Source organism: Bipolaris maydis (genome assembly GCF_028858645.1).
Source record: "Bipolaris maydis strain C4 unplaced genomic scaffold PSV08scaffold_11, whole genome shotgun sequence".
NCBI classification, from domain to species: Eukaryota; Fungi; Ascomycota; class Dothideomycetes; order Pleosporales; family Pleosporaceae; genus Bipolaris; species Bipolaris maydis.
In genome coordinates this window covers 415,359-435,098 of record NW_027093867.1, presented here as the reverse complement: position 1 = coordinate 435,098, position 19,740 = coordinate 415,359, and the positions used below count along the sequence as shown (strand labels likewise).

At 51.2% G+C, this 19,740-nt stretch overlaps 5 protein-coding genes across 5 annotated transcripts; 3 read left to right on the top strand and 2 right to left on the bottom strand.

Moving 5' to 3' along the window:
• Window positions 1–119: 119 nt before the first annotated feature.
• Window positions 120–5,196, top strand: PSV08DRAFT_411255 (3-isopropylmalate dehydratase). The gene is made up of 7 exons (XM_014220600.2): window positions 120–472; window positions 522–916; window positions 970–1,634; window positions 2,527–2,599; window positions 2,650–2,681; window positions 2,738–2,812; window positions 2,859–5,196. The coding sequence occupies exons 1-7, from the start codon at window positions 240–242 to the stop codon at window positions 4,977–4,979; spliced, it is 3,594 nt and encodes a 1,197-aa protein (XP_014076075.2). The 5' UTR covers window positions 120–239; the 3' UTR covers window positions 4,980–5,196.
• Window positions 5,197–5,220: 24 nt separating this feature from the next.
• Window positions 5,221–6,747, bottom strand: PSV08DRAFT_227551 (RNA pol II accessory factor, Cdc73 family-domain-containing protein; the record flags this gene model as incomplete). The annotated part of the gene is made up of 2 exons (XM_014220599.2): window positions 5,221–6,068; window positions 6,130–6,747. The coding sequence occupies 2 exons, from the start codon at window positions 6,745–6,747 to the stop codon at window positions 5,403–5,405; spliced, it is 1,284 nt and encodes a 427-aa protein (XP_014076074.1). The 3' UTR covers window positions 5,221–5,402.
• Window positions 6,748–11,468: 4,721 nt separating this feature from the next.
• PSV08DRAFT_403691 (uncharacterized protein) lies at window positions 11,469–12,102 on the top strand (the record flags this gene model as incomplete). Its single annotated transcript, XM_066093661.1, has 2 exons — window positions 11,469–11,757; window positions 11,810–12,102. 2 exons carry the CDS (start codon window positions 11,469–11,471, stop codon window positions 12,100–12,102), a joined length of 582 nt encoding a protein of 193 aa, XP_065948669.1.
• A 523-nt stretch (window positions 12,103–12,625) lies between these two features.
• Window positions 12,626–17,145, top strand: PSV08DRAFT_8193 (uncharacterized protein). Its single transcript, XM_066093988.1, has 5 exons — window positions 12,626–12,972; window positions 13,039–14,139; window positions 14,377–14,756; window positions 14,872–15,608; window positions 15,655–17,145. Exons 2-5 carry the CDS (start codon window positions 13,080–13,082, stop codon window positions 16,964–16,966), a joined length of 3,489 nt encoding a protein of 1,162 aa, XP_065948668.1. The 5' UTR covers window positions 12,626–12,972; window positions 13,039–13,079; the 3' UTR covers window positions 16,967–17,145.
• A 1,141-nt stretch (window positions 17,146–18,286) lies between these two features.
• On the bottom strand, window positions 18,287–19,590 carry PSV08DRAFT_317493 (chaperone for protein-folding within the ER, fungal-domain-containing protein). The gene is made up of 4 exons (XM_014220594.1): window positions 19,412–19,590; window positions 19,241–19,355; window positions 19,005–19,183; window positions 18,287–18,930 (listed from the first exon to the last, which is right to left on the bottom strand). Exons 1-4 carry the CDS (start codon window positions 19,541–19,543, stop codon window positions 18,628–18,630), a joined length of 729 nt encoding a protein of 242 aa, XP_014076069.1. The 5' UTR covers window positions 19,544–19,590; the 3' UTR covers window positions 18,287–18,627.
• Between the last annotated feature and the right edge of the window lie 150 nt (window positions 19,591–19,740).

The window sequence follows — 19,740 nt, the reverse complement described above, 5'->3', positions numbered from 1 at the left end:
GCGGGTTGAAGGCCTATTCTGTGTTTCTTTGTCAGTCGCAATACCCTTCCAACACTCTACGCAAGGCCGGATTGAGGTTAAACCCGCGAGGTTCGAAGGTGCGGAGAGGTGTCGATTTGACGGTGTTGAGTTGAGGGCACACGTCTGCTGTTGATATCGTCGCGAGAGCAAACGGCGGACTGCAACTCACGTGCCAAGATCCGCCGTCACTTCGACTTTTGATTCACATTACGGTCACGATGACGAGCGTATTGTCATGGGCAGAATCACTTTCACTGTTGTCCCTGTCAGTCGCATGCGCGGGTGTGCTGGCAAACACGCTTCACGGTGACGGTGAGCCGCTTGTAGCGTCGATAGCATTCAGCGGATTGGCGTTCGTATCCTGCTATGCATTAATACGATGGCTCGGAGATGCCTTCATGAAGCGTGGCTTCAAAGGAAAGGATCTCTGTAAGCTGAAGCAGACTGAGATGTAGGTGCCAAGCCTTCCCCTGACCACCGCATCTTGCTAACGTTAACAGACCGGAGATGATGGGAGCAGTGTGTGCAATGGTGTATCTCTTCATTATTATTTTTTTCATCCCATGGCCGTTCTACAAGGACATTGTGGTCGCAACCTCAGGGGGCGGCAACAGAGATATCATCAAAGAACTGGAATTAATCGAGACGGGCAGGCTTCTGCACAGATTTCCTCACAACAAGCTTGCATCGTATCTATCGGCCATTCTGTCACTTCAGACTATTGTGCTGCTCGGTGTTGGCGATGACTTGTTCGACATAAGATGGCGCCACAAGGTGCTCATCCCAGCTTTTGCAGTCATCCCCATGCTTGTTGTATACTTTGTCGACTTTGGCGTCACGCAAATGGTTGTCCCTGTTCCGCTCAGGCCTTATCTGGGCGAGTTGTTCGATCTCGGTATGCTTTTTATCTGAAACTGAGTGTATCGTCTGGATACTGACTTAGCACAGGATGGTTGTACTATGTCTACATGGCACTCATGTCCATCTTCTCTTCCAACAGCATCAACATTTTGGCAGGCATCAACGGCATTGAAGTGGCTCAGTCGGTGGTCATTGCAGTTCTGATTGTTATCAACGACATGCTGTATCTTTCGCCCTTTACGCCCTACCCTCACCCGGCGACAGACTCTCATCTTTTCTCGCTGTACCTACTGCTTCCCTTTATTGGAGTCTCTGTTGCGCTGTTGATGCATAACTGGTATCCGGCAAAAGTGTTTGTGGGCGACACGTACTGCTACTTTGCAGGCATGGTGTTTGCTGTTGTTGCGATTCTCGGGCACTTCAGCAAGACGCTGATATTGCTCCTTGTACCACAAGCATTCAACTTTGTCTACTCAGCACCCCAAATCTTCCATGTCATTCCGTGCCCCCGACATCGGCTTCCCCGTTTCAATGCACGGACTGGACTGCTAGAGCCCTCGCGCGTTGAATTCACCAAACCGCTGCGAAAACCGATAGCGGAGAGTCTCAAGGTGCTACACCGGCTTCGGATGTTGGATGTTGAAGTCAATGCCGAAGGGCAGGTGGTTTCGTCGAGTAACTGGACGCTAATCAATTTGTGGCTGGTGTGGTTTGGGCCGATGCGGGAGGATCGGCTGGCCATGGGTCTGCTGGTATTCCAGTTCGCCATTGGCATCTTGGGCCTGTTTGTTCGGCATCGGATGGCATTGCTTATCTTCACCGCTGATAACTTGTAGACGGTTTGGGATGGCGGATTTTGTTAAGTTTGGCTTGCGTGGCATAACGGCGTCCATTGGTGTTGATATTTAGACTTTGATGTATAATACCGAGCATCAGCGTATGCTGTGACAGCAATCGAGAGCGTAGCACTCGGCTACTTCATGTCGCCCCGGAACATGGCGGGAGCACGATCTTACAATGATCCATGCTGTACGCGGTCGAGTATCCGTGGCTCTTGCATGTTGAGGTGGCGAATCGGAGTATGGAAAAAGAGGCTGACTGTACAAGTCGCCTGCCAAGGCCTCACGGCGGGGCAGCCAGAATGCGGGGCAGTGACAGCGGCGGCTGGCAGCGCTTGAGCTTCGTCACCGACTCGGATATGCTCCGTACCTTGACTGGCTCTTACCACACCATTGGAGATGCGCTGCAAGGTTACCTTTCCACATGTACTGTACTTATCGCATAGTACCGCGCCATTAGCCATCGTCCGCTGCGGAATGCCCTGGCCATCCGCAAAATACCGCAGCCCGGCCGGCAGTGGGCATTAGAGTGCGCAGTCATCATTCGCCATGTGATTGGTGGCGGTGCCCCTCCCACCCCAACTCCGAACATCGGCCAGCTTCTTTTTGTGCTTTGCTCGCCATCCATCGGTTCGAGTTCCACACGCGTCTTTTAAGCCGATATCTGCCCTTTAAGATCTGTCGGTCATCGCACATCTCACTCTCTTCACTCTCTCAGTTCACGGTTCTCTAATCCCAAGTTTACCTTCTTGTACGACTTGCATTTTATATCTCCACTATGCCGTCTGCTGTGAAACAACCACAGACCTTGTACGACAAGGTCTTTGAGGACCATATCGTTGAGGAGAAGGAGGACGGCACAGTTCTGCTCTACATTGGTACGCGTTGTCCCATGCATTTCAAATCATTTCCACTGACAAATCTGCAGACAGACATCTTGTCCACGAAGTGACATCACCAGTAGGCAAACCCCGGAATCTTTACAACTCCCTCCAAAACTTACCAACCACCTACAGCAAGCTTTTGAAGGCCTCCGAAATGCCGGCCGCAAAGTACGAAGACCGGACTGCACTCTTGCAACAGTAGACCACGTACGTCATGGATCTTCATAACCCACCCGCTTGCTAACATGAGCAGAACATTCCTACTGCGTCACGAAAAAACCTCACTACGACGGAGAAGTTCATCGAGGAAGCCGATTCCCGGTTACAATGCATGACTCTCGAAGAGAACGTCAAGGCGTTTGATCTCACATATTTCGGCCTCGACGACAAGAGGCAGGGTATTGTCCACATCATCGGACCGGAACAAGGCTTCACGCTACCCGGAACAACAGTCGTATGTGGTGACAGCCACACATCTACACATGGCGCTTTTGGTGCCCTCGCCTTTGGTATCGGTACGAGCGAAGTCGAGCACGTTCTGGCGACACAGACCATCATTACCCAGCGGAGTAAAAACATGAAGGTCCAAGTCGATGGCGAGCTGGGCCCTGGCGTTGGTAGCAAGGATGTCATTCTACATGTCATTGGTAAGATTGGCACAGCTGGAGGAACTGGTGCCGTTATCGAATTCTGTGGTTCGGCTATCCGCGGTTTGAGCATGGAGGCGCGCATGTCCATGTGCAACATGTCCATTGAAGGAGGTGCAAGAGCTGGCATGATCGCACCCGACCAGACCACCATTGATTACCTTAAGGGAAGGCCATTGGCACCAAAGGTCGACAGCCCAGAATGGAAAAAGGCATGCAGCTACTGGCTCGGCCTGAAGTCAGATGAAGGTGCTAAGTACGACATCGAGGTCTTGATCGACGCAAAGGACATTGCCCCAACAGTTTCTTGGGGTACCTCTCCCCAGGATGTCGTCCCTATTACTGGCGTTGTGCCAGGTCCCGACGATTTCCAGGATGAAGTTAAGAAGGCGGCATGCGCGCGTTCCTTGAAATACATGGGCTTGACCGCTGGTACCCCTATGCAAGAGATTTCGGTGGACAAGGTCTTCATCGGATCTTGCACCAACGCTCGTATTGAGGATTTGCGATCTGCTGCACGGATTGTAGAAGGCAAGAAGATCGCCTCAAACATCAAGCGCGCCATGATCGTACCTGGATCTGGTCTTGTCAAAAAGCAGGCGGAAGCCGAAGGCCTAGACAAGATCTTCACTGATGCTGGATTTGAATGGAGAGAGGCCGGATGCTCAATGTGTCTCGGCATGAACCCTGATATCCTTTCTCCCGGTGAACGATGTGCGTCAACATCAAACCGTAACTTCGAGGGTCGACAAGGTGCTGGTGGCCGTACTCACCTAATGTCACCCGCCATGGCTGCCGCCACTGCCATTGTAGGAAACCTAGCCGATGTACGAAAGCTCGCCCCAGAAATCTCAACAGCGGCCAAGGGCTCACCGAAGATTGAACTCGACGCTCATGTAGAGGCCCCAAGTAGCGATGAGGAGTTTGATAAACTCATGGACCAGCCCAGCTCGGGATCTCAGCATACTGCTTCGAACACGCCTAGCACAGGAAACGCCCCTGCCGGCATGCCCAAGTTTGAAACGCTCCGCGGATACGCAGCACCCATGGACATTGCAAACATTGACACCGATGCAATTATCCCTAAGCAGTTTCTCAAGACTATCAAGCGCTCCGGCCTTGGCAGCGCACTCTTCCATGCCTGGCGCTACGAAGCCGGCGGTGACAAGGAAAACCCAGACTTTGTCCTGAACAAGGAGCCCTACCGCAGTGCTAAGATCCTGGTCTGCACTGGACCCAACTTTGGCTGCGGATCAAGTCGAGAACATGCCCCTTGGGCTCTGCTTGACTTTGGTATCAAGTGTGTTATCGCCCCTTCGTTTGGTGACATCTTCTTCAACAACACATTCAAGAATGGCATGCTTCCCATCCGTATTGAAGACGTAGCTACCATCCAGCGTATCGCCGACGAGGCGAGTGCCGGTAAGGAGATTGAGGTCGATCTCCCCAACCAAGTCATTCGTTCTGCCGATGGTACCGAGCTAGCGAAATTCGACGTCGAGGAGTTCAGGAAACACTGCCTTGTCAATGGTCTGGACGACATTGGCCTTACCATGGCTAGTGTTGACAAGATTGAGAAGCACGAGCAGAAGCGCACTGCGGTCTGGCCGTGGCTGGACGGCAGTGGCTACCTAAAGAGACATGGTAAGGGACCAGTCAAGATTCAGGCGCAGCCTGTGCCCAAGACCAACAGGGGCGAGGAGCTCAAGGAGCCGCTTGAGTGGTAGATGTGATAAAGGAATATGAGGTCAAAAAAGTGGTTTCGTCTCTGGACTTGTTCTGGTTTTTCTTTCTCATTTGGGCAGGGTCGGTTTCATTTGTTCTCATGTATAAGTGAGGAGGACGCTTCCTGCTCTGGGCTTCGGATAATCGTGTTATGAAGCAAATTAATGATGTGAAATGAAATAAATGTACCAAAGTTCTGATATTCAAATCGTTTCCAAATACATGTCGGTAACATACACATGTTTCTCAGATTAATCACCTCTTGATTGATATATCTTTTACAAAGCATGTCACGCTATGCTGTTCCGTGCATCATTTTACAACGCCCAAAACACCCACATGAAGAAAGAGAAGACGGATATCCCACGCCCACCCATAAACACATGCTCATATACATGTGCTAACAAATTTCCAACAACCAATCTCTACCGTGTCTGCGGCCCAGCCAATCCAGGCCCATCCCTCGTCCACCCACCCTTACGCATCCCATCTTCAATCCTGCCCCAAATCCTCTCCACAACCTCTCTATCCCTCCACCTCCCCTTCTCGCTACCCGTCCACTTATCTACAGCCACAGGTAGCACACCACGACCCAGCTGCTTGACCGTCTCCGGCGGCTCCTCTGAACTCCACCCAACATAGATACCCGGGTAGTTAGCAAACAGCTCTGCAGGCTGCGTGTACTTGTACGACTTGAACTGCCAGAGCTGGCCCGTGGTAAAGATGCCGACGACACGGCTCCAGTACGTGGGTTTGAAGGAGGCGGTGCTGTCGACGCAGATGAAGGTTAGGGGCTGCGAGGATATCGAGGGGAGGAGACGCTGGATTTGAATCATGTTTGCGCTGGCGGAGGTCGAGGACGAGTCGGTTGTGTTGGGGGGTACGAAGACGCCGTCGGAGAGGAAGGTCTTTACGTTTGAAGTGCGGAGTAGGGATGAGGCGGAGGGTGAGAGAAGGATGATGGGTTGGAGGCGGCGCTGAGGTCGCTTTTGGAGGTTTGCGACGAGGGCGGGCTGGGGGGCGGGGACTTTGGGGTCCGAGGGGCGGGCGCGAAGGAAGGTTGCGGCGATTTTGCGGTAGGGGGAGAAGTCCTGACGGCGATGGTTAGCAGGGTATTTGTGGCGCTTTCTGTGTAAGGAATCGTATACGTACGACGTTCTTGGTGCCCCTCAACACGCTGTTGTGATCTCCCATTTTCCTCTCTCCATCGTAAATCTGTAGTAATCGCGCATCCATCATGCCTCCTGCACTTCCTACTTTGATGCCTTTGCCACCATCGACTGGGACTCCCTTCCCGCCCGCAATGGCAGCAGCGTCACCCGCCGCGGCACTCAGGGCACCCCCATCTACAGCAGCAATACTGTCACTGCTCTCCGTCTCTCCGCTCAGCCAGGCAATCAGTTCAATCTTCTGCGCAAACGTCAGATTTTGCACGCTGCCTCCCGCGCCACTTGGCAGCTCCTCGTTCAGCGTCTGCACGGCGGCAAAGTAATCCGTAACAGAAGCGTCCTTGTTGAGCCATGCAAAGTAGCAGCTGCGCAGGTCAACAGGATTGCCATCGGGCGCGAATCGCGTGGATGTGTTGAGAGCAAAGTTACGGTGTTGGCTCGAATCGAAATTGAACGAGATGTGTGTTGCCTGTGAGAGATCGGTGACGGTATCTGCGGGTGTGGGCGTTGCGCTTGTAGTGAGGATTGGTGTTGCGTTGGCTTTGATGCTGAGTCGTAGGTTGTAGAGCGCGTCTGCGACTTCGGCTTCGGCGGCGGCCATGTTTGGGTTTTTTGGCGCGTCGGGCGCGTAGAGAAAGGAAATTGTCGTCGAGGACGTTGGGAGAGGGAGTCGCTGTAGCTGTTGGTTCGAGCTGTTTCGCGACAATGCGACGGGGGACTTTTGGGGACGAAGCCGGGGTTTCTCCGATTGGGGACGTGCCTCGGGTTTCCGCTTTCACCAGTTTGTCGTCCTTGCACCCTCTATGTTCGATTGTCAACTTATTTACCGAGATAAATGTTCAATGCTTTCACAATTTGTCTGTTTGCGCTTAGTATAATTGCAATGGGGCGTTGTCAATTCTGTACTCTGCATGCCTAATTCGTATTCAGCTGACCTGCAGGCAAGATTTCATTGCCTGCTTGTCCAAGAATTCTGCTGAGTATACTCTGAAATACTTTAAGATAAGTATCACATCGTATCTTAAGCGGTGAGACGATTGTGAAGAGTGAAAAAAAAATCTGGCACCTGAGTGCATGACGTAAGGATCCGGACATTGTCGTAATGATACAGAAATGATATGCTTTACCAACAGACAAAATTCATATTCATTGTGCAAGAAAATTGCATAAGCAATGTAATCTGGGTATACTCTGCTTTGTTGCAAATAAAAAGAGATCTAAACTAGTACCTATCTTTTCTGCTGCCTGTCTGAAAACATCTCAAACCTGTCTCTCCCCCGAATTAGGATATAGTCTACATTTTTCTCATGTCCTGCAGATATCTATATCTGCTATGGGAGCAGCTCACCGAATTAAGAGGCACTGAAGCTTCAGAGAAGTGAGATGGCTTTCTGTAGCCCGCTCTAGTCAGGTACAGGTCGCTAGAGCACCATAAAAAGAGAATGTTTGAGAACAGAGACAAGAAACATTCACGTTCTCTCAATTACACGTACAGTAAATACAGGTATAGGCAATAGGCAAACATGTATGCGTGCCAGTTATTATATTCTGACCATCTTATCTTACAGGTCGAGTGCGCTGTACAGGACCGGTTCATAGGACGCCTTTTCAACACGTCGCACAACACATGGATCTGATTACTACTCTGGCAATTGACCCTGCTGCAGGACTGTTATACTCGCGCGTGTCAAGAAAGATGCGACTGTACATCATTTCGCGGATGCAAGTATCCTAAAATTAATGTTTTGAGACGCTAATGTCTGTCTACTACTGTGTTATGGTTTGCCAAACAAGGTTCATTGCGTGTACTGAATTTCCCCCAAAATAGCACTCTTTAGCTTGACAAAATCTGCAAAGAAGTTTGTGTATATTTAGAACATCATTCATGTCTGAGATCTCAGCTCGCTTGTGATACGGTGTCTTGGGGGTAAGAGTAAATGTTAAAACGAAGCAGGTACAGCGAGTTAGCAGGTATGGTAATCAGTTGGATGAAGAATCTGCCTGCATCTGAGGAGAGGATTATGTTAGTTTAGAAAGAAATTAGACGATGTAGGTCAAAGACACACTTGAAAAGAAAAAAAGGGAAGAGGGGGGGGGGGGGGGGGGAAAGGAGGGTGCGCATAGCAAAATGAGGGATCAGAAAAAATAACCATCTATATTTTTTCTTTTTATTCACAGTAGCAACCAGACTGCAACAGTGGTCTTGAACCTGCTACATTCATACGCCATGTCGGAACTCTTACAAGCCCTTCATAGCGATGGAGAGCGTTGAAAACAAAAATCTAATTGCAGCAAGGTGCACTGTCTGAACTGGTATGAAGTCTTACTTGATTATTTCAAAGATTGGTCATGTTAATCGCGCAGCTGAACAATGCAAATAATAAAGGGTCGGTTTGCTAGTCTCCGAAGAAAAAGGATGACATACCACAGAAAACAAATGAGAGCCATCGAATTTGTTTGACATTTAGTCTTGGTACCGTGTCCCCAAAAAATCAAAAATCAACAAAAAAGGACACATATGGCAGCGAAGATTCGACAGTGATCACCTACCCAGTTACTCATTCACCGGAGGACTGACTATTGGGGCTATCTCAAACATGGTGCAATTTCCCATGGTCAGATGTGAAGGAAATGGTGACATCGAAATGATGATGAGCCAGTAAACATGGTGGACGTAGCATGGAACAACGTCCAAAAGCAAATGAAAGTCATTTGAATTCAATATTTCGCAAGGATAGAATACAAGGCCCTGGTGTATCTGCGCAATTGAGGTCGAAAAGTTTGATTTCGGTACAAGCGGATGAAGTGTCGTTGTAATAACGTGCTTGAAATATACCAGGATACTCGACATGGGTAGCCGATAAGTAAGAAAATGAAGCGTCTTGCGGGTACGCCCCGTTTCCATCCCCGTCCCCGTCCCCGCGGCAGGATTCCGAGTGCCAGAATCTTGGAATGAGGATTCCCTGGGTGTTGGAACGGACAGAATTGCTCTGTAGTGGCCAGTTGGAACGCCACTCGCCTGTGACGGACATGAGTGATACTATGGCGCAGACTTGTGGCGCCTAGTAGCGGCGTCTGTTGGGGCAGCATTAGCTCTGCTCGAAGCTGGGTTGGATCCTGTCGTAGGCACACAAAATCAAAGAGAACACTTGATCGAACTGCAACACTCATGATACTGTTGTGACGTCTCGGGTCCCAGATGTGACCAATAGAGATATGCAACTTGCTCTAGTATCTAGCCTGCGACGATAGTATGGCCCCAAATAGATTCGTTGGGTTGAACCACCTCCAAATAGGACATGACAGCGTGACAGACGAGTCCTGCACAGGGAATTTGGTGAACCTACCTTGTCCCTGCAGTGAGAGACCTGTGCATGTGCATGGAGGCGAACTCTTCGAGGGACTTTTGGAAAAAGTCCGGGCGCATACATACATCAAGCGTCTTGAAAACCCAACGACATTGGTCGCTTGTACTAGTGAGACTAGGAGACGTCTGAAACATGCACCAGTCGAAAAAAGCAGTTCAAGAGGATGGTAATTTTGAAGTCATGCAACTTTCCCGTTGGCATCGCATAGTGCCCAAGATACATACGCCAACAGGGATAGTGGTCTGTAAGGAACGGTGGGGATTGCACCAATCCAAAGCCACGGGTGACACTGCTCTGTGATGATAGGAGAGCCAATCCAGGTCACATGCCCTTCGCAATACCTAACGGAAAGGCTCAAGTAAATGCGGGTCTTGTCTGTCACCCGGCCGTTCAGAGTACTAAGCGAAAGTCGGATAGGGTACCAAAGCACGCAGTAGGGTAGGCTCCAAAATCCAGGGTTCAATGGCTAGTGTTTGCCGCTTGGGGGACAGGGCTCTCTGCTCGGATCCGTTGCTCGTCGCGCGCCCAGTGTAAGCCTCGTGGAAGCCAAGGGATGAACAAACTTTGTACCCTTGCAGCATTAGCACGGGACATGAGTGGGTCAGTATCATTGCTTGGGATGCTGGGTGGTGGTAGGTCAGAGATGGACTTCGCGGCGCTGGGTATAGCTTGTGGATTGAGGGGGGGGGGTTTTTCGGCTGGTCTCTCGTAGGCTCGCCATTCGGTAGCGCCTGAAAAATGTTTTTCAGGGTCGGAGGAGTCTCCCGACGACTTGGAAACTGGACTGCTTTTGCAGCTAGATTGTCAAGTGCAGGATCTCGGGTTCGGAAGCTTGCCTGAGTTAAGGCCGCCCCAACCCCTGTTTGTGGTGGTGGTGGTGGTGGTGGTGGTGGTGGAGGGCCTGAAAGACGTCACTCTAGGGCACTGATTGTGTTCCAAGGATAGCTCTTGTAAGTAGAGAGCGCTCGTCGGAGACGGGAAGTCGACCCGCTGCCGTCAAACCGGTCACCTATTCGAGTGACTATTGAGCTGATACGATGCACAGTTGCGCCGAGCGGGCCAATATATTGCCCTATCAGTCAACGGCGGCTAGCACCTTTTCCCTTCTGGCATTGACTGTGGAAAAGGAAATCAAGGCAGAATTGTCTTTGTGGCTGACTCGGGTTAGTGGTGCAGACGCAGCACTAGGAAAAAAGTGGTGTGAAGACGCAGCGTCTTGCATTAGCGCCCATGGGTGAGGCTGGTGATGGATTGACAGTTGTTTAGTGACCGCATTCGCACTGTCGAGTACGAACGGAGCTGAGCGGCCAAGACGAAAAGGAGGCCAGTTGACGGCCCCACCAGGGCACTGGCAATGGCTGCTTTCCGTGACGGACCAACCAGAGCCGGAAGTCCGAAGTCGCTCAGGCGCGCTGTCTACGAGCGTGGCTTGAGTCGTTGCAGCGTGCGCTGGATGCGTGTGAAGAAGAGCTGGAGAGCTGGTGTCGAGCGTAGCTGGCACACAGGTGGCGGACCCACACAGGGAGTTGACCAAAGCCCAAGCCCATACATACAAAGCACATGAGCAGTTGGAAAGCGTACAGACAGGTTCGTATCATTGCAGAGCCTGATAAGGGCGGGCAAGCTCAGCTGGCTTGGGCCCTGGCAGGACTTGCAGCAGACATGACGGCAATGTCTAGAGACTGATAGCGTGGTCTGGACATGGGATACTGGAGAGAGTTCACGTTCCAAAAAAGGCCAGTAAGGTGGTTGACGCCATCAGTCGATCCACGCCATACCCCTGCACCCAAGTTCCCCCCCCTCCCTAGCAGCCGAGCCAGGTATCAAAGCCAACAGGGCCCGGTCGAGCGTCGAGCAGCAGCAGAGAGTGGTGGCAATTGACTTCGCTGTCTTGACGCCGACAGGGCGAGTACTCCACGGGCAAGTCGTCTTCAGCTGCCGCCGTCGACCAGACATGTCCAGTGCCCAAACGCAGGCGCAAACTCTAACCACAAAGCCCATGTACGTGACCGACAGCCGCACACATTGTCTTTTGTGCCTTGTCAGCACAGCACAGCGCAGCGCAGCACCAACAGACTTGGCCGTGTCGAGACAGAAGCAAGGCAGGCTTTGGTCAAGTTCCGCATACCATGCCTCCTCTTCCCTGCAGCCCGCCACGGATTGCCGCACGAGCAAAACCTTGGACGCCACAGATGACGGTGGTGGTGATGGTGGTGGTGGTGGATGTGGTCATGATGGCCATGGTGAGAAGGGTGACAACATCAAGCAGAACAGCAGCAGCAATGACGATGATAGCGATGGGCGGCGGAGGCGGCGGCATCGGCCGCGGTGGTGCTGGTGATAATACTGCCGTCGCTTGGGTGTGGGGAAAGCAAGAGAGCCAGCGAGGGTGGACAGAAAGTTGCTCCTGGCCATGTGAGTGTGAGCATCCTCGGCAAAGCATGGACGAGGTTAGCTTCAATTCACTTTGCACTTCGTCGCCCCCGTCGGCCGGCCACAACGCTCGTTGCCAAACAACCTTTGGCTGTGCATGCATCGCCCTTGAATCAAACCCAGGCACACCGTCTGCCAATCCCCCTTTGGGCTGATGCCCTCCTACTCCAGAGTACTGTAGGTAGTATAGCATGTACCCCCTCTCCCTAGCCTACCCGGCCTCAGATCCGTTGATCCCTCCACAAGCCCGCCCCCCATCTTCATCTCTATTCCTGCGGGCGGCCCTCTCCACAGTCATAGCGCAAGCCTTCCCTTAACCCCCGGTCTAGTTCCACCTCTTCCGAAGACACATCGCACCACCGCTGCCGAATCGAAACATGCCTTTTTGCCCGTCCCTTCTAGACATCCCAAAGTCCGTGTCCACACCCGTTCTTTCTGCACCAGACGCCCATTGCTCACCCTGAATCAACACGCACCCCCCATGTCCCTTGCCCTCTCCCACACCCTCCCTCCCAGGAAAAGTATAGCCCCATTCCTAGTTCTAGACTATCCATACTCTGTCTGGTTTCTTGACGCCTGATGTGGCCATCGTGGGCGCGCCACCATTGACCTACAGCCTCCCGTCCTTACGAACAGCGGCAATAAGTGCCGCTGACTCCCTTTTTTTTCCAGCTTGACCAGCGGCCTCTGGTACCTGGTGCGTGCTTCCCGCCATCGTTATAACTAACTCTAGAGCCCTGACTCCACATGGTTCCCGTCGGCCTCGAAGACCGACCCCGTTTATCTGCTTCGGTTTCTTATACGAGGCCTTGACCTCCAACAACAAGACCCTACTTCTGCTACCCCATCAGCCAATTGACAAGTTTGGCTGTCTGGTCGCTGAAAATTCACTCGAAACTTCCACTTAGCAGTCTGGCTTTCTTGCCAAGTCGACCTTCTCCGGCTTCGCTCTACCCGCCTCCCAAACGAACCAACAATATTTTACCATTTCCTGCTGCTGGCCCCCAGATCCAAGCAACCTCGAGGTACGCCATCCATCCCGGCCTACGCCTCGTCTTGACTCCATCTTCACCCTGCTAAACCCACTCCAGTATCTACTCTATCCTGCCCAGTCTCCCCATCTCTTGAAGAAATGGCGAGTGCTCAGGCTGCAGCTTCATCCTCAGGAGGTGCAGACGAAGTTCCACCAGCTGGGAATTCTGCGTCTGCATCAAACCCTAAGATGAGAAAGAGGACGAAGACTGGCTGCCTCACCTGTAGAAAACGACGTATAAAGTGTGGTGAAGAGAGACCTACCTGCGCAAACTGCATCAAGTCCAAACGCCAGTGCGAAGGATACAACCAGAGAGTCATTTTCAAGCCACCCATGGGAGACTGGCCAAATCACCCTGGGGTAGTCAGTACCATACAATATCACACTTCGATGCTACCAGGCACACGCAATCAACCATATCGAGGACCAGAGCCAAGTGCCCCCATACCAGAAACAACCCTCACCTCGATCCAGCCACGACCGATTGGCAACTTCGACTTCCAACATGTCGACCCACAGCCAGGTGCTGGGCCACCACCACCACCACCACCACAATCGTTTGTTGGCGGTAATCTCAACTATACCCACGAACAGACGTATCAGCCACCTCTACACTCACCACCTCACCAACAACCGCTCATATCTCCTCACCACCAAGCACACGCCCACCCATCGACCGTATCATACTTTCCCCAGCAATCCCCTGTGCACATAAGCCCGTCGGAGCAGCTTAGCCAGGGACCCAGCACAAGCTCCCAACAACCATTACCATACAATTCCGGCTCTTCATATCCACCCGTCTCTGTTCCATATAGCAGTGATCACGAATTGAAGCCAGTGGGCCCTCAGCCTCTTTCTGGCCAACAGGCGTATTCACACGCATATCGATCGGATAGCCTGCAAGATCCTGACAATGCTTACCAACAGCAATCTAGTGTTTCGCCACAGAGCGATCAGTTTGCTCAAAACGCGGAGGCAAGGCCGGGTTTTCAGCGATTTAACAGTCTTCCCCACGTTGCTCTCCACTCGTCACAATCTGAAGGTTATAATTTTCAACCGGCGATTTCACACACTGACTTTAGCTATCCAAATTACTCTTCCGTTCCGTTGCCTTATGATATGAATCAGGATGTAAAGCATATGCCACAGCCTGTTCTCGGTATGTCTCGTGTCTAGTTATATACTTCTTATACCCCAATGATTATTATTATCTTTTTTCTCTCTCTTCTTCTTCTTCTTCTTCTTCTCCGTGTCTCAGTACCGGTGCAGCATCACTTAATAAATGTGGTGCATACTTTCTAAATCTTCCAATCTAAATTGGAATTGATCTCGTGTCCTAATAACTAACGATGTCATCGATGTGGGAACGGGCGAGATGGCTGACTGTGATGAGCAGAAGAGGTTACACACATACCAAAACCCCCAGGATCCCACCCACAACTGCTTCTTAGCGGATTCGGTGGCGAAGATCATGCTAGCCCTACACAAGTGCTCGACGAAGCGGCAGTAGAATATGAGGACGATGATTACTGGGATGTTCATTCAGATGAAGATATGATTGATGCAGAGACTGGGGAGGACGAGAATGCACTGCTCACGAGCCAGGAATTCAGCGCTATCCGGCGTATACATTTGGAGAACTCCAACGAGCTAGGCATTCGACGCTACGATGCCTTTTTATATGACGGCCTTCTGTCACACTACAAGCCTGAATATGCGGCAAGTCCCTTGCGCAACCCAAAGACAGCTCGAGTGTTTGCACATTTCATTCATGTGGTAAGTGAAATGCAACTTCTTGGGCTACGTACTCTTTGTGCTGAGAAATATACACCCTCCTTCATATATGCGCACTTTGAGACAGGTACAAGCAAGTAGCTGACCAGGTTGATAGACAGCACCAACATTATCGATTTTTGAACGAAACCCAAGAGACCCGACTTTGATATTCGAAGGCGCAACGCCACCATCTCAGCAAGGACTGTGGACTTACAAACTCCCCTTGAAGGCTTTGAACCACCAGGGCTTGTTACATGCAATGCTGGCACTTGCCAGTCTGCACATTGCACGATTGCAAGGAGCTTCAGTCACGCCATCCTACAAGCATTACGCATACTCGCTCAAACGCCTTGTTCGTTCGCTCTCACACCCGACAAAACGTCTATCCATGCTCACGCTGGCCAACTCCTTACTTCTGGCATGGTATGAGGTATGGACGGCAGAACACGTTAAGTGGGGTACGCATGTTGTCGGCGCTCAACAGCTCATTACTGAGCTCGACTTCCGCTCCCTTACTCGCGAGGCACGACGAATGCAGGCTGCACAAACTGCAATGGAGCGGCAATTCCCCTACCAGAACCCAACGATGCTTATCGATCAAAGACAGTTCGACCTGAAATTGAAAGAGAGTTCACTCATGCCAGATCAAAATCTGGTGAGCACTATTGTTGGAAGCAGAGTCAACTACGATGACTTTGGTATGGTTTTCGAGGACGATGGGGCAAGATATGACACGAAGCCAAGTATTACCGGTGGACTGGATCTAAACACCTATGCAACTCTTCAAGATCTGTTTTGGTCGTTTGCTAGACATGATGTTTTCCAGAGCATCATAAGCGGAAGTCCTCTTATGTGAGTGGTCCTGATGGTTTTTAGAGTTGCAGCTAATCAGTCGCAGTCACCCTTATCGTAAATGGTCTGATTGCCCCCCAAGATCCCCACTCGGCCGACTCGATGCTCTATACGGCAGTCACGATCATCTTCTACTCCTTCTAGGCCGCGTTGCAGACTTCACTGTCAAAGACAGAGCACGAAAGGTTCGACAAGTCGAAGCGGATGGTGGCTGGCGACCTCGACCTGGCATTCCTGGTTTTGGTAATATGGGACCTCCAGGTGGTCCTCCGGGTGGTCCTCCAGGCGGTCGATCGAATTCTATGCAAGGCCCACCACCAGGATGGAAAGGGCCACCCCCTCCAGGTTTTGGCCCGTCTGGACCCTCTCAAGGTCCACCCTCTCAAGCAGGTCCGCCTCCTTCAGGCATGCCCAGCTTCTATGGAATGGCCCCAGCACCAACCTTAGCACCACAAATTTCCGGTTACGAGAATCCAAACTTCAAACGTCCAAAGCAAACACCAGACGTGCCTGAACCAAAATATGATGATCTGTCTGCTGCCTACGTCAATGCAGTTGCGGAATGGGAAAGTATTTGCGAGGCACATGCAGCAGTTGAGCAAGTGTTTCAGAACACAGAAGGTTTTGCTCCTTTGCCGGAGGATATCTACCCACCGCCTCCGGGAGAAAGACAACACGCGCAGAGTAACATGACGCCTTTTGGGAAAGCCATTTCCCATCGAAGTTATGACATATCCATCTTGTGGACACTCCTCTACCTTGCTAAGATCATTCTCTTACGTTCCCACCCTGGCATGCCTCCAGCAGCGCAAATGGCAGCGGGAGTTTGCGCAGCTGCTACTGCGCCATACTGTACTCTCATCGGCCGTATCACAGCCGGATTCCAAATTCCCATCTCTGAGGACCTTTCTCCCTTCCTTGGTGCCATATTCACAGAGGCAACCATGTCCATGTTCTTCGCCGGTGTCACCTACAAGGAACCCCATCAACGGGAGTGGCTCATCACACGCTTGTTGGAGATTGAGCGAAGGATAGGCTGGGCCAGTGCGGGCATGATTGCTAAGGGATGCGAGTCGGTATGGGAGCAACAGGCCAAGATGAAGAGGGGGCCACCCTATGTGAGGAGGACAAAGCGAACCATGAGGTTTAAGGAGGAAGAGGGATACGTTGAGGATCCAGAGTATACCAATCCGCGTGGTCCGGATGGTCCTAACAGTGATGAGAGAAGGAAATGGGTGAGGGATGATTCGCAAAAAGAGACAAGGTTTGTGTTCAAGAATAGGCTACCTCCTTGGGCTATGAATTTGTTGAGTACAGAGGAGGATCTGAGAGTAGGATTGGAGAGGGTTGGATTATGAGAAGGGATGGAATTGGAAATACTGCAATTTGGAAAAATCATCAGCCATGGATAAACCAGTTGCAAACTGGAACACGCTACAGGACGATTACGGGAGGGAAGGAGAAGCCTTTTCCAAGGAGGAAGAGATGTAGTGAGTTGTCAAGTCACGATGCAACCAGCGCTAGAAAGAAGAGATCGGAGCGAACGCAAGAGAAGCGCGTATACCCACATAACGACATCGCCACTACTGCAGTCTGCCATGCAGTCGATCACGGCATGCAGCACGAGCGTTGGAATTTCTATGACGATCACGACCCAAAGAGCAATAACGGCAATGGGGATCAGCGCCACGTTGAGCCAACACTGCATATTCCCTTTTATATTGTTATCTTGTAAAACCATGCATGAACAATCAAGACGTCTCTTTCAATGCTTCCAACAACCACGACATGACAACCGACCGGTCTCTCCACACTGGCTACACACAACCTTTCTTTCATACTATCTTCTCCAACTATCCCCATCACACCGACAACCGAACTGAATAAAAAAAATATCATCCCAACAAACTACCAACCCACCCAACCGGATCCTAACCGGTATTCGCTTCATCTACCCCTGTTCCATTGCACTCTCACCTCGGCATCAGTTTCCCACCCCCGACCCATCCACCCAGCCACCCAGCCAGTCACTATTATCAAAAGCAAAAAAAAAGAATGGAAATCAGCAACATCCATGTTCACCTCTCAAGACCTTGGCCGAGGCGAGGGAAGCACCGACCCGAGACCCAGGAAATAGAACGAATAAGCAAAAGTCGCAAAAGGCAAAAAGAAAATCAAAATATGAAATCTAGGCTTGAAGTCTCAAGACTCGATCCGTACTGGCTACGTAACGTACAGAGCTTGTGTGGACTTTTGCATCTGGGGAGATTTGTCCAATGTGATGATGATGGTTGCTTAATTCTATACTGAAGAAGTGAACCGATTACAGTCTTGCAATGCGTTTAAGCCCTCTTTGCGATTGCTTTGTTTTTTTTTTCTGGATATGAGAGGAGAGAAGTAGGTGTATCAGTGCGGTCCGTGGGTATCGGCCCCATCGGAAGAGAAATTAAGTTTCACGTGCTCTGGATTCGTTGTTGCGGTGGTTGGGCTGGAGTGAGCGTGGCGTAGACGTGATGAGAAGAGTGACATATTGCTTTGTAGATTGGTGGGGTTGAAATGAACCTTTTTGCTTGATCTAGGTCTAACTATACCGTAAGATATGGAAAGCAAAGCCAGGGGCAGGTTGAAAAAAAAGGATGAAAGCATCTCACATACGTAAGGTGATAAAACGATATTATCCCAGAACTTGTCCCATGTATTGTTCACGTACTTTGCTCACGCAGACTCTTCCTCAAGGACTCGATTTCTTTCGCAAAGACAACATTTGGTATTTGAGAAAATAGATGCCGCCATGAAAAAACGCCTCATTCTACAAATGCTTGCAGTTTCAATCATCAAACCAGAAATCAACGATCGTAATTAACCACCCCGTCCGGCGCAGTGTAGGTGCTTTAAAAACCAACTCGCCAGTGACACAAAAACTCCATCCATGATGCTAGCAACTCCCAAAAAGCGTGCGCCCAGTTTTCCATTTCACGCGCTCGTATCGTACATTTTCTCGACCAAGACCGCAAACATTTTAAAAGAAGTAGTAGAGCAGACCTCCACTGGCAGTCATGAAGACACCGAACCACCACCACTGGTCTGACCTGGCTGCGCCGGGTGTTCTCTTGTAGATGATTTCGTGGTTCAAGGGGAGCTCGCCTCGCTTCGAGTTCTTTGGTGCGGCGGTCTGGGTGACGAGGGGGTTGAGGGTGGTGGTTGGCAGCATTTGGGGCTGGGCCATGGCAAGGTACATGGGCATCATGGGAGAGCCGTCGGCTTTGTAGAGAGTGATGCGCGGGATCTTGGCGTAGGCGTCTGACGCAACGTACTCATAGCGCTATATGCATGTCAGCAATCGATGCGCGATAGGCGTAAAGACAGGGGTGAAAATCATTCATGGAGAATACGTACATCAAACAATTCAGTAGTGTTGTAGCGAGTGTAGATGGCGTATTTGTATTGGCATGGGTCAGAGAGCAGTTGCCGGCCGTCGACTTTGATGGGATTGAGGATGAGGGAGCCGTTGCTGAGCTTCTCATAGCTGCCGTGCTGCCATTGGATTATGCCTTTGGGGCAGCTGGGGTCCTGGGCTGTCGACGCTGTTAATACGCTGGTCGCGATGCGCGCACGATTGCGGGGCTACATACGATTTGCGATTGCGCGATAGTAAGCCTCCTCGTAGAATCCATCAGCTGTGAAGGAGTAGCTGATGCCCGTGTGCTTCGGCTCGGTGAATTTCTCCTCGACGGGGTTGTAGAAGCCCTGTGTCAGCAATTAGCCTCGATCTTCCCGTGGATATCGCAATAAGGAAGTCATACAGGGCCAGTCATGGTTGAGTTTGACTTGCTTGTCCACGTGCCTACGAGATCTGCTGCCCCGACGGCTGTCTGGGCCTGCGCATGCAGCATTGCGACTCCAGAAAGGAGCAGAGCTGCTAATCTCGAAACCATGGTTGCAAGTGTGTTGTGTGTGTGTGTGTGTGTGTGTGTGTGTGTGTGTGTCTGAACGAATGTGGGCGACCTGACGAAGGCGATAGAAAGCGAGCGCGCGGGTGTGGGTATGTATGTGTGTGGTCACGGAGGATGGTGGGTGGGTGTCGAGGGGAGGGAGGAGTGTGGTGAGTTGCGCATGTTGAGAGTGTCGCCGC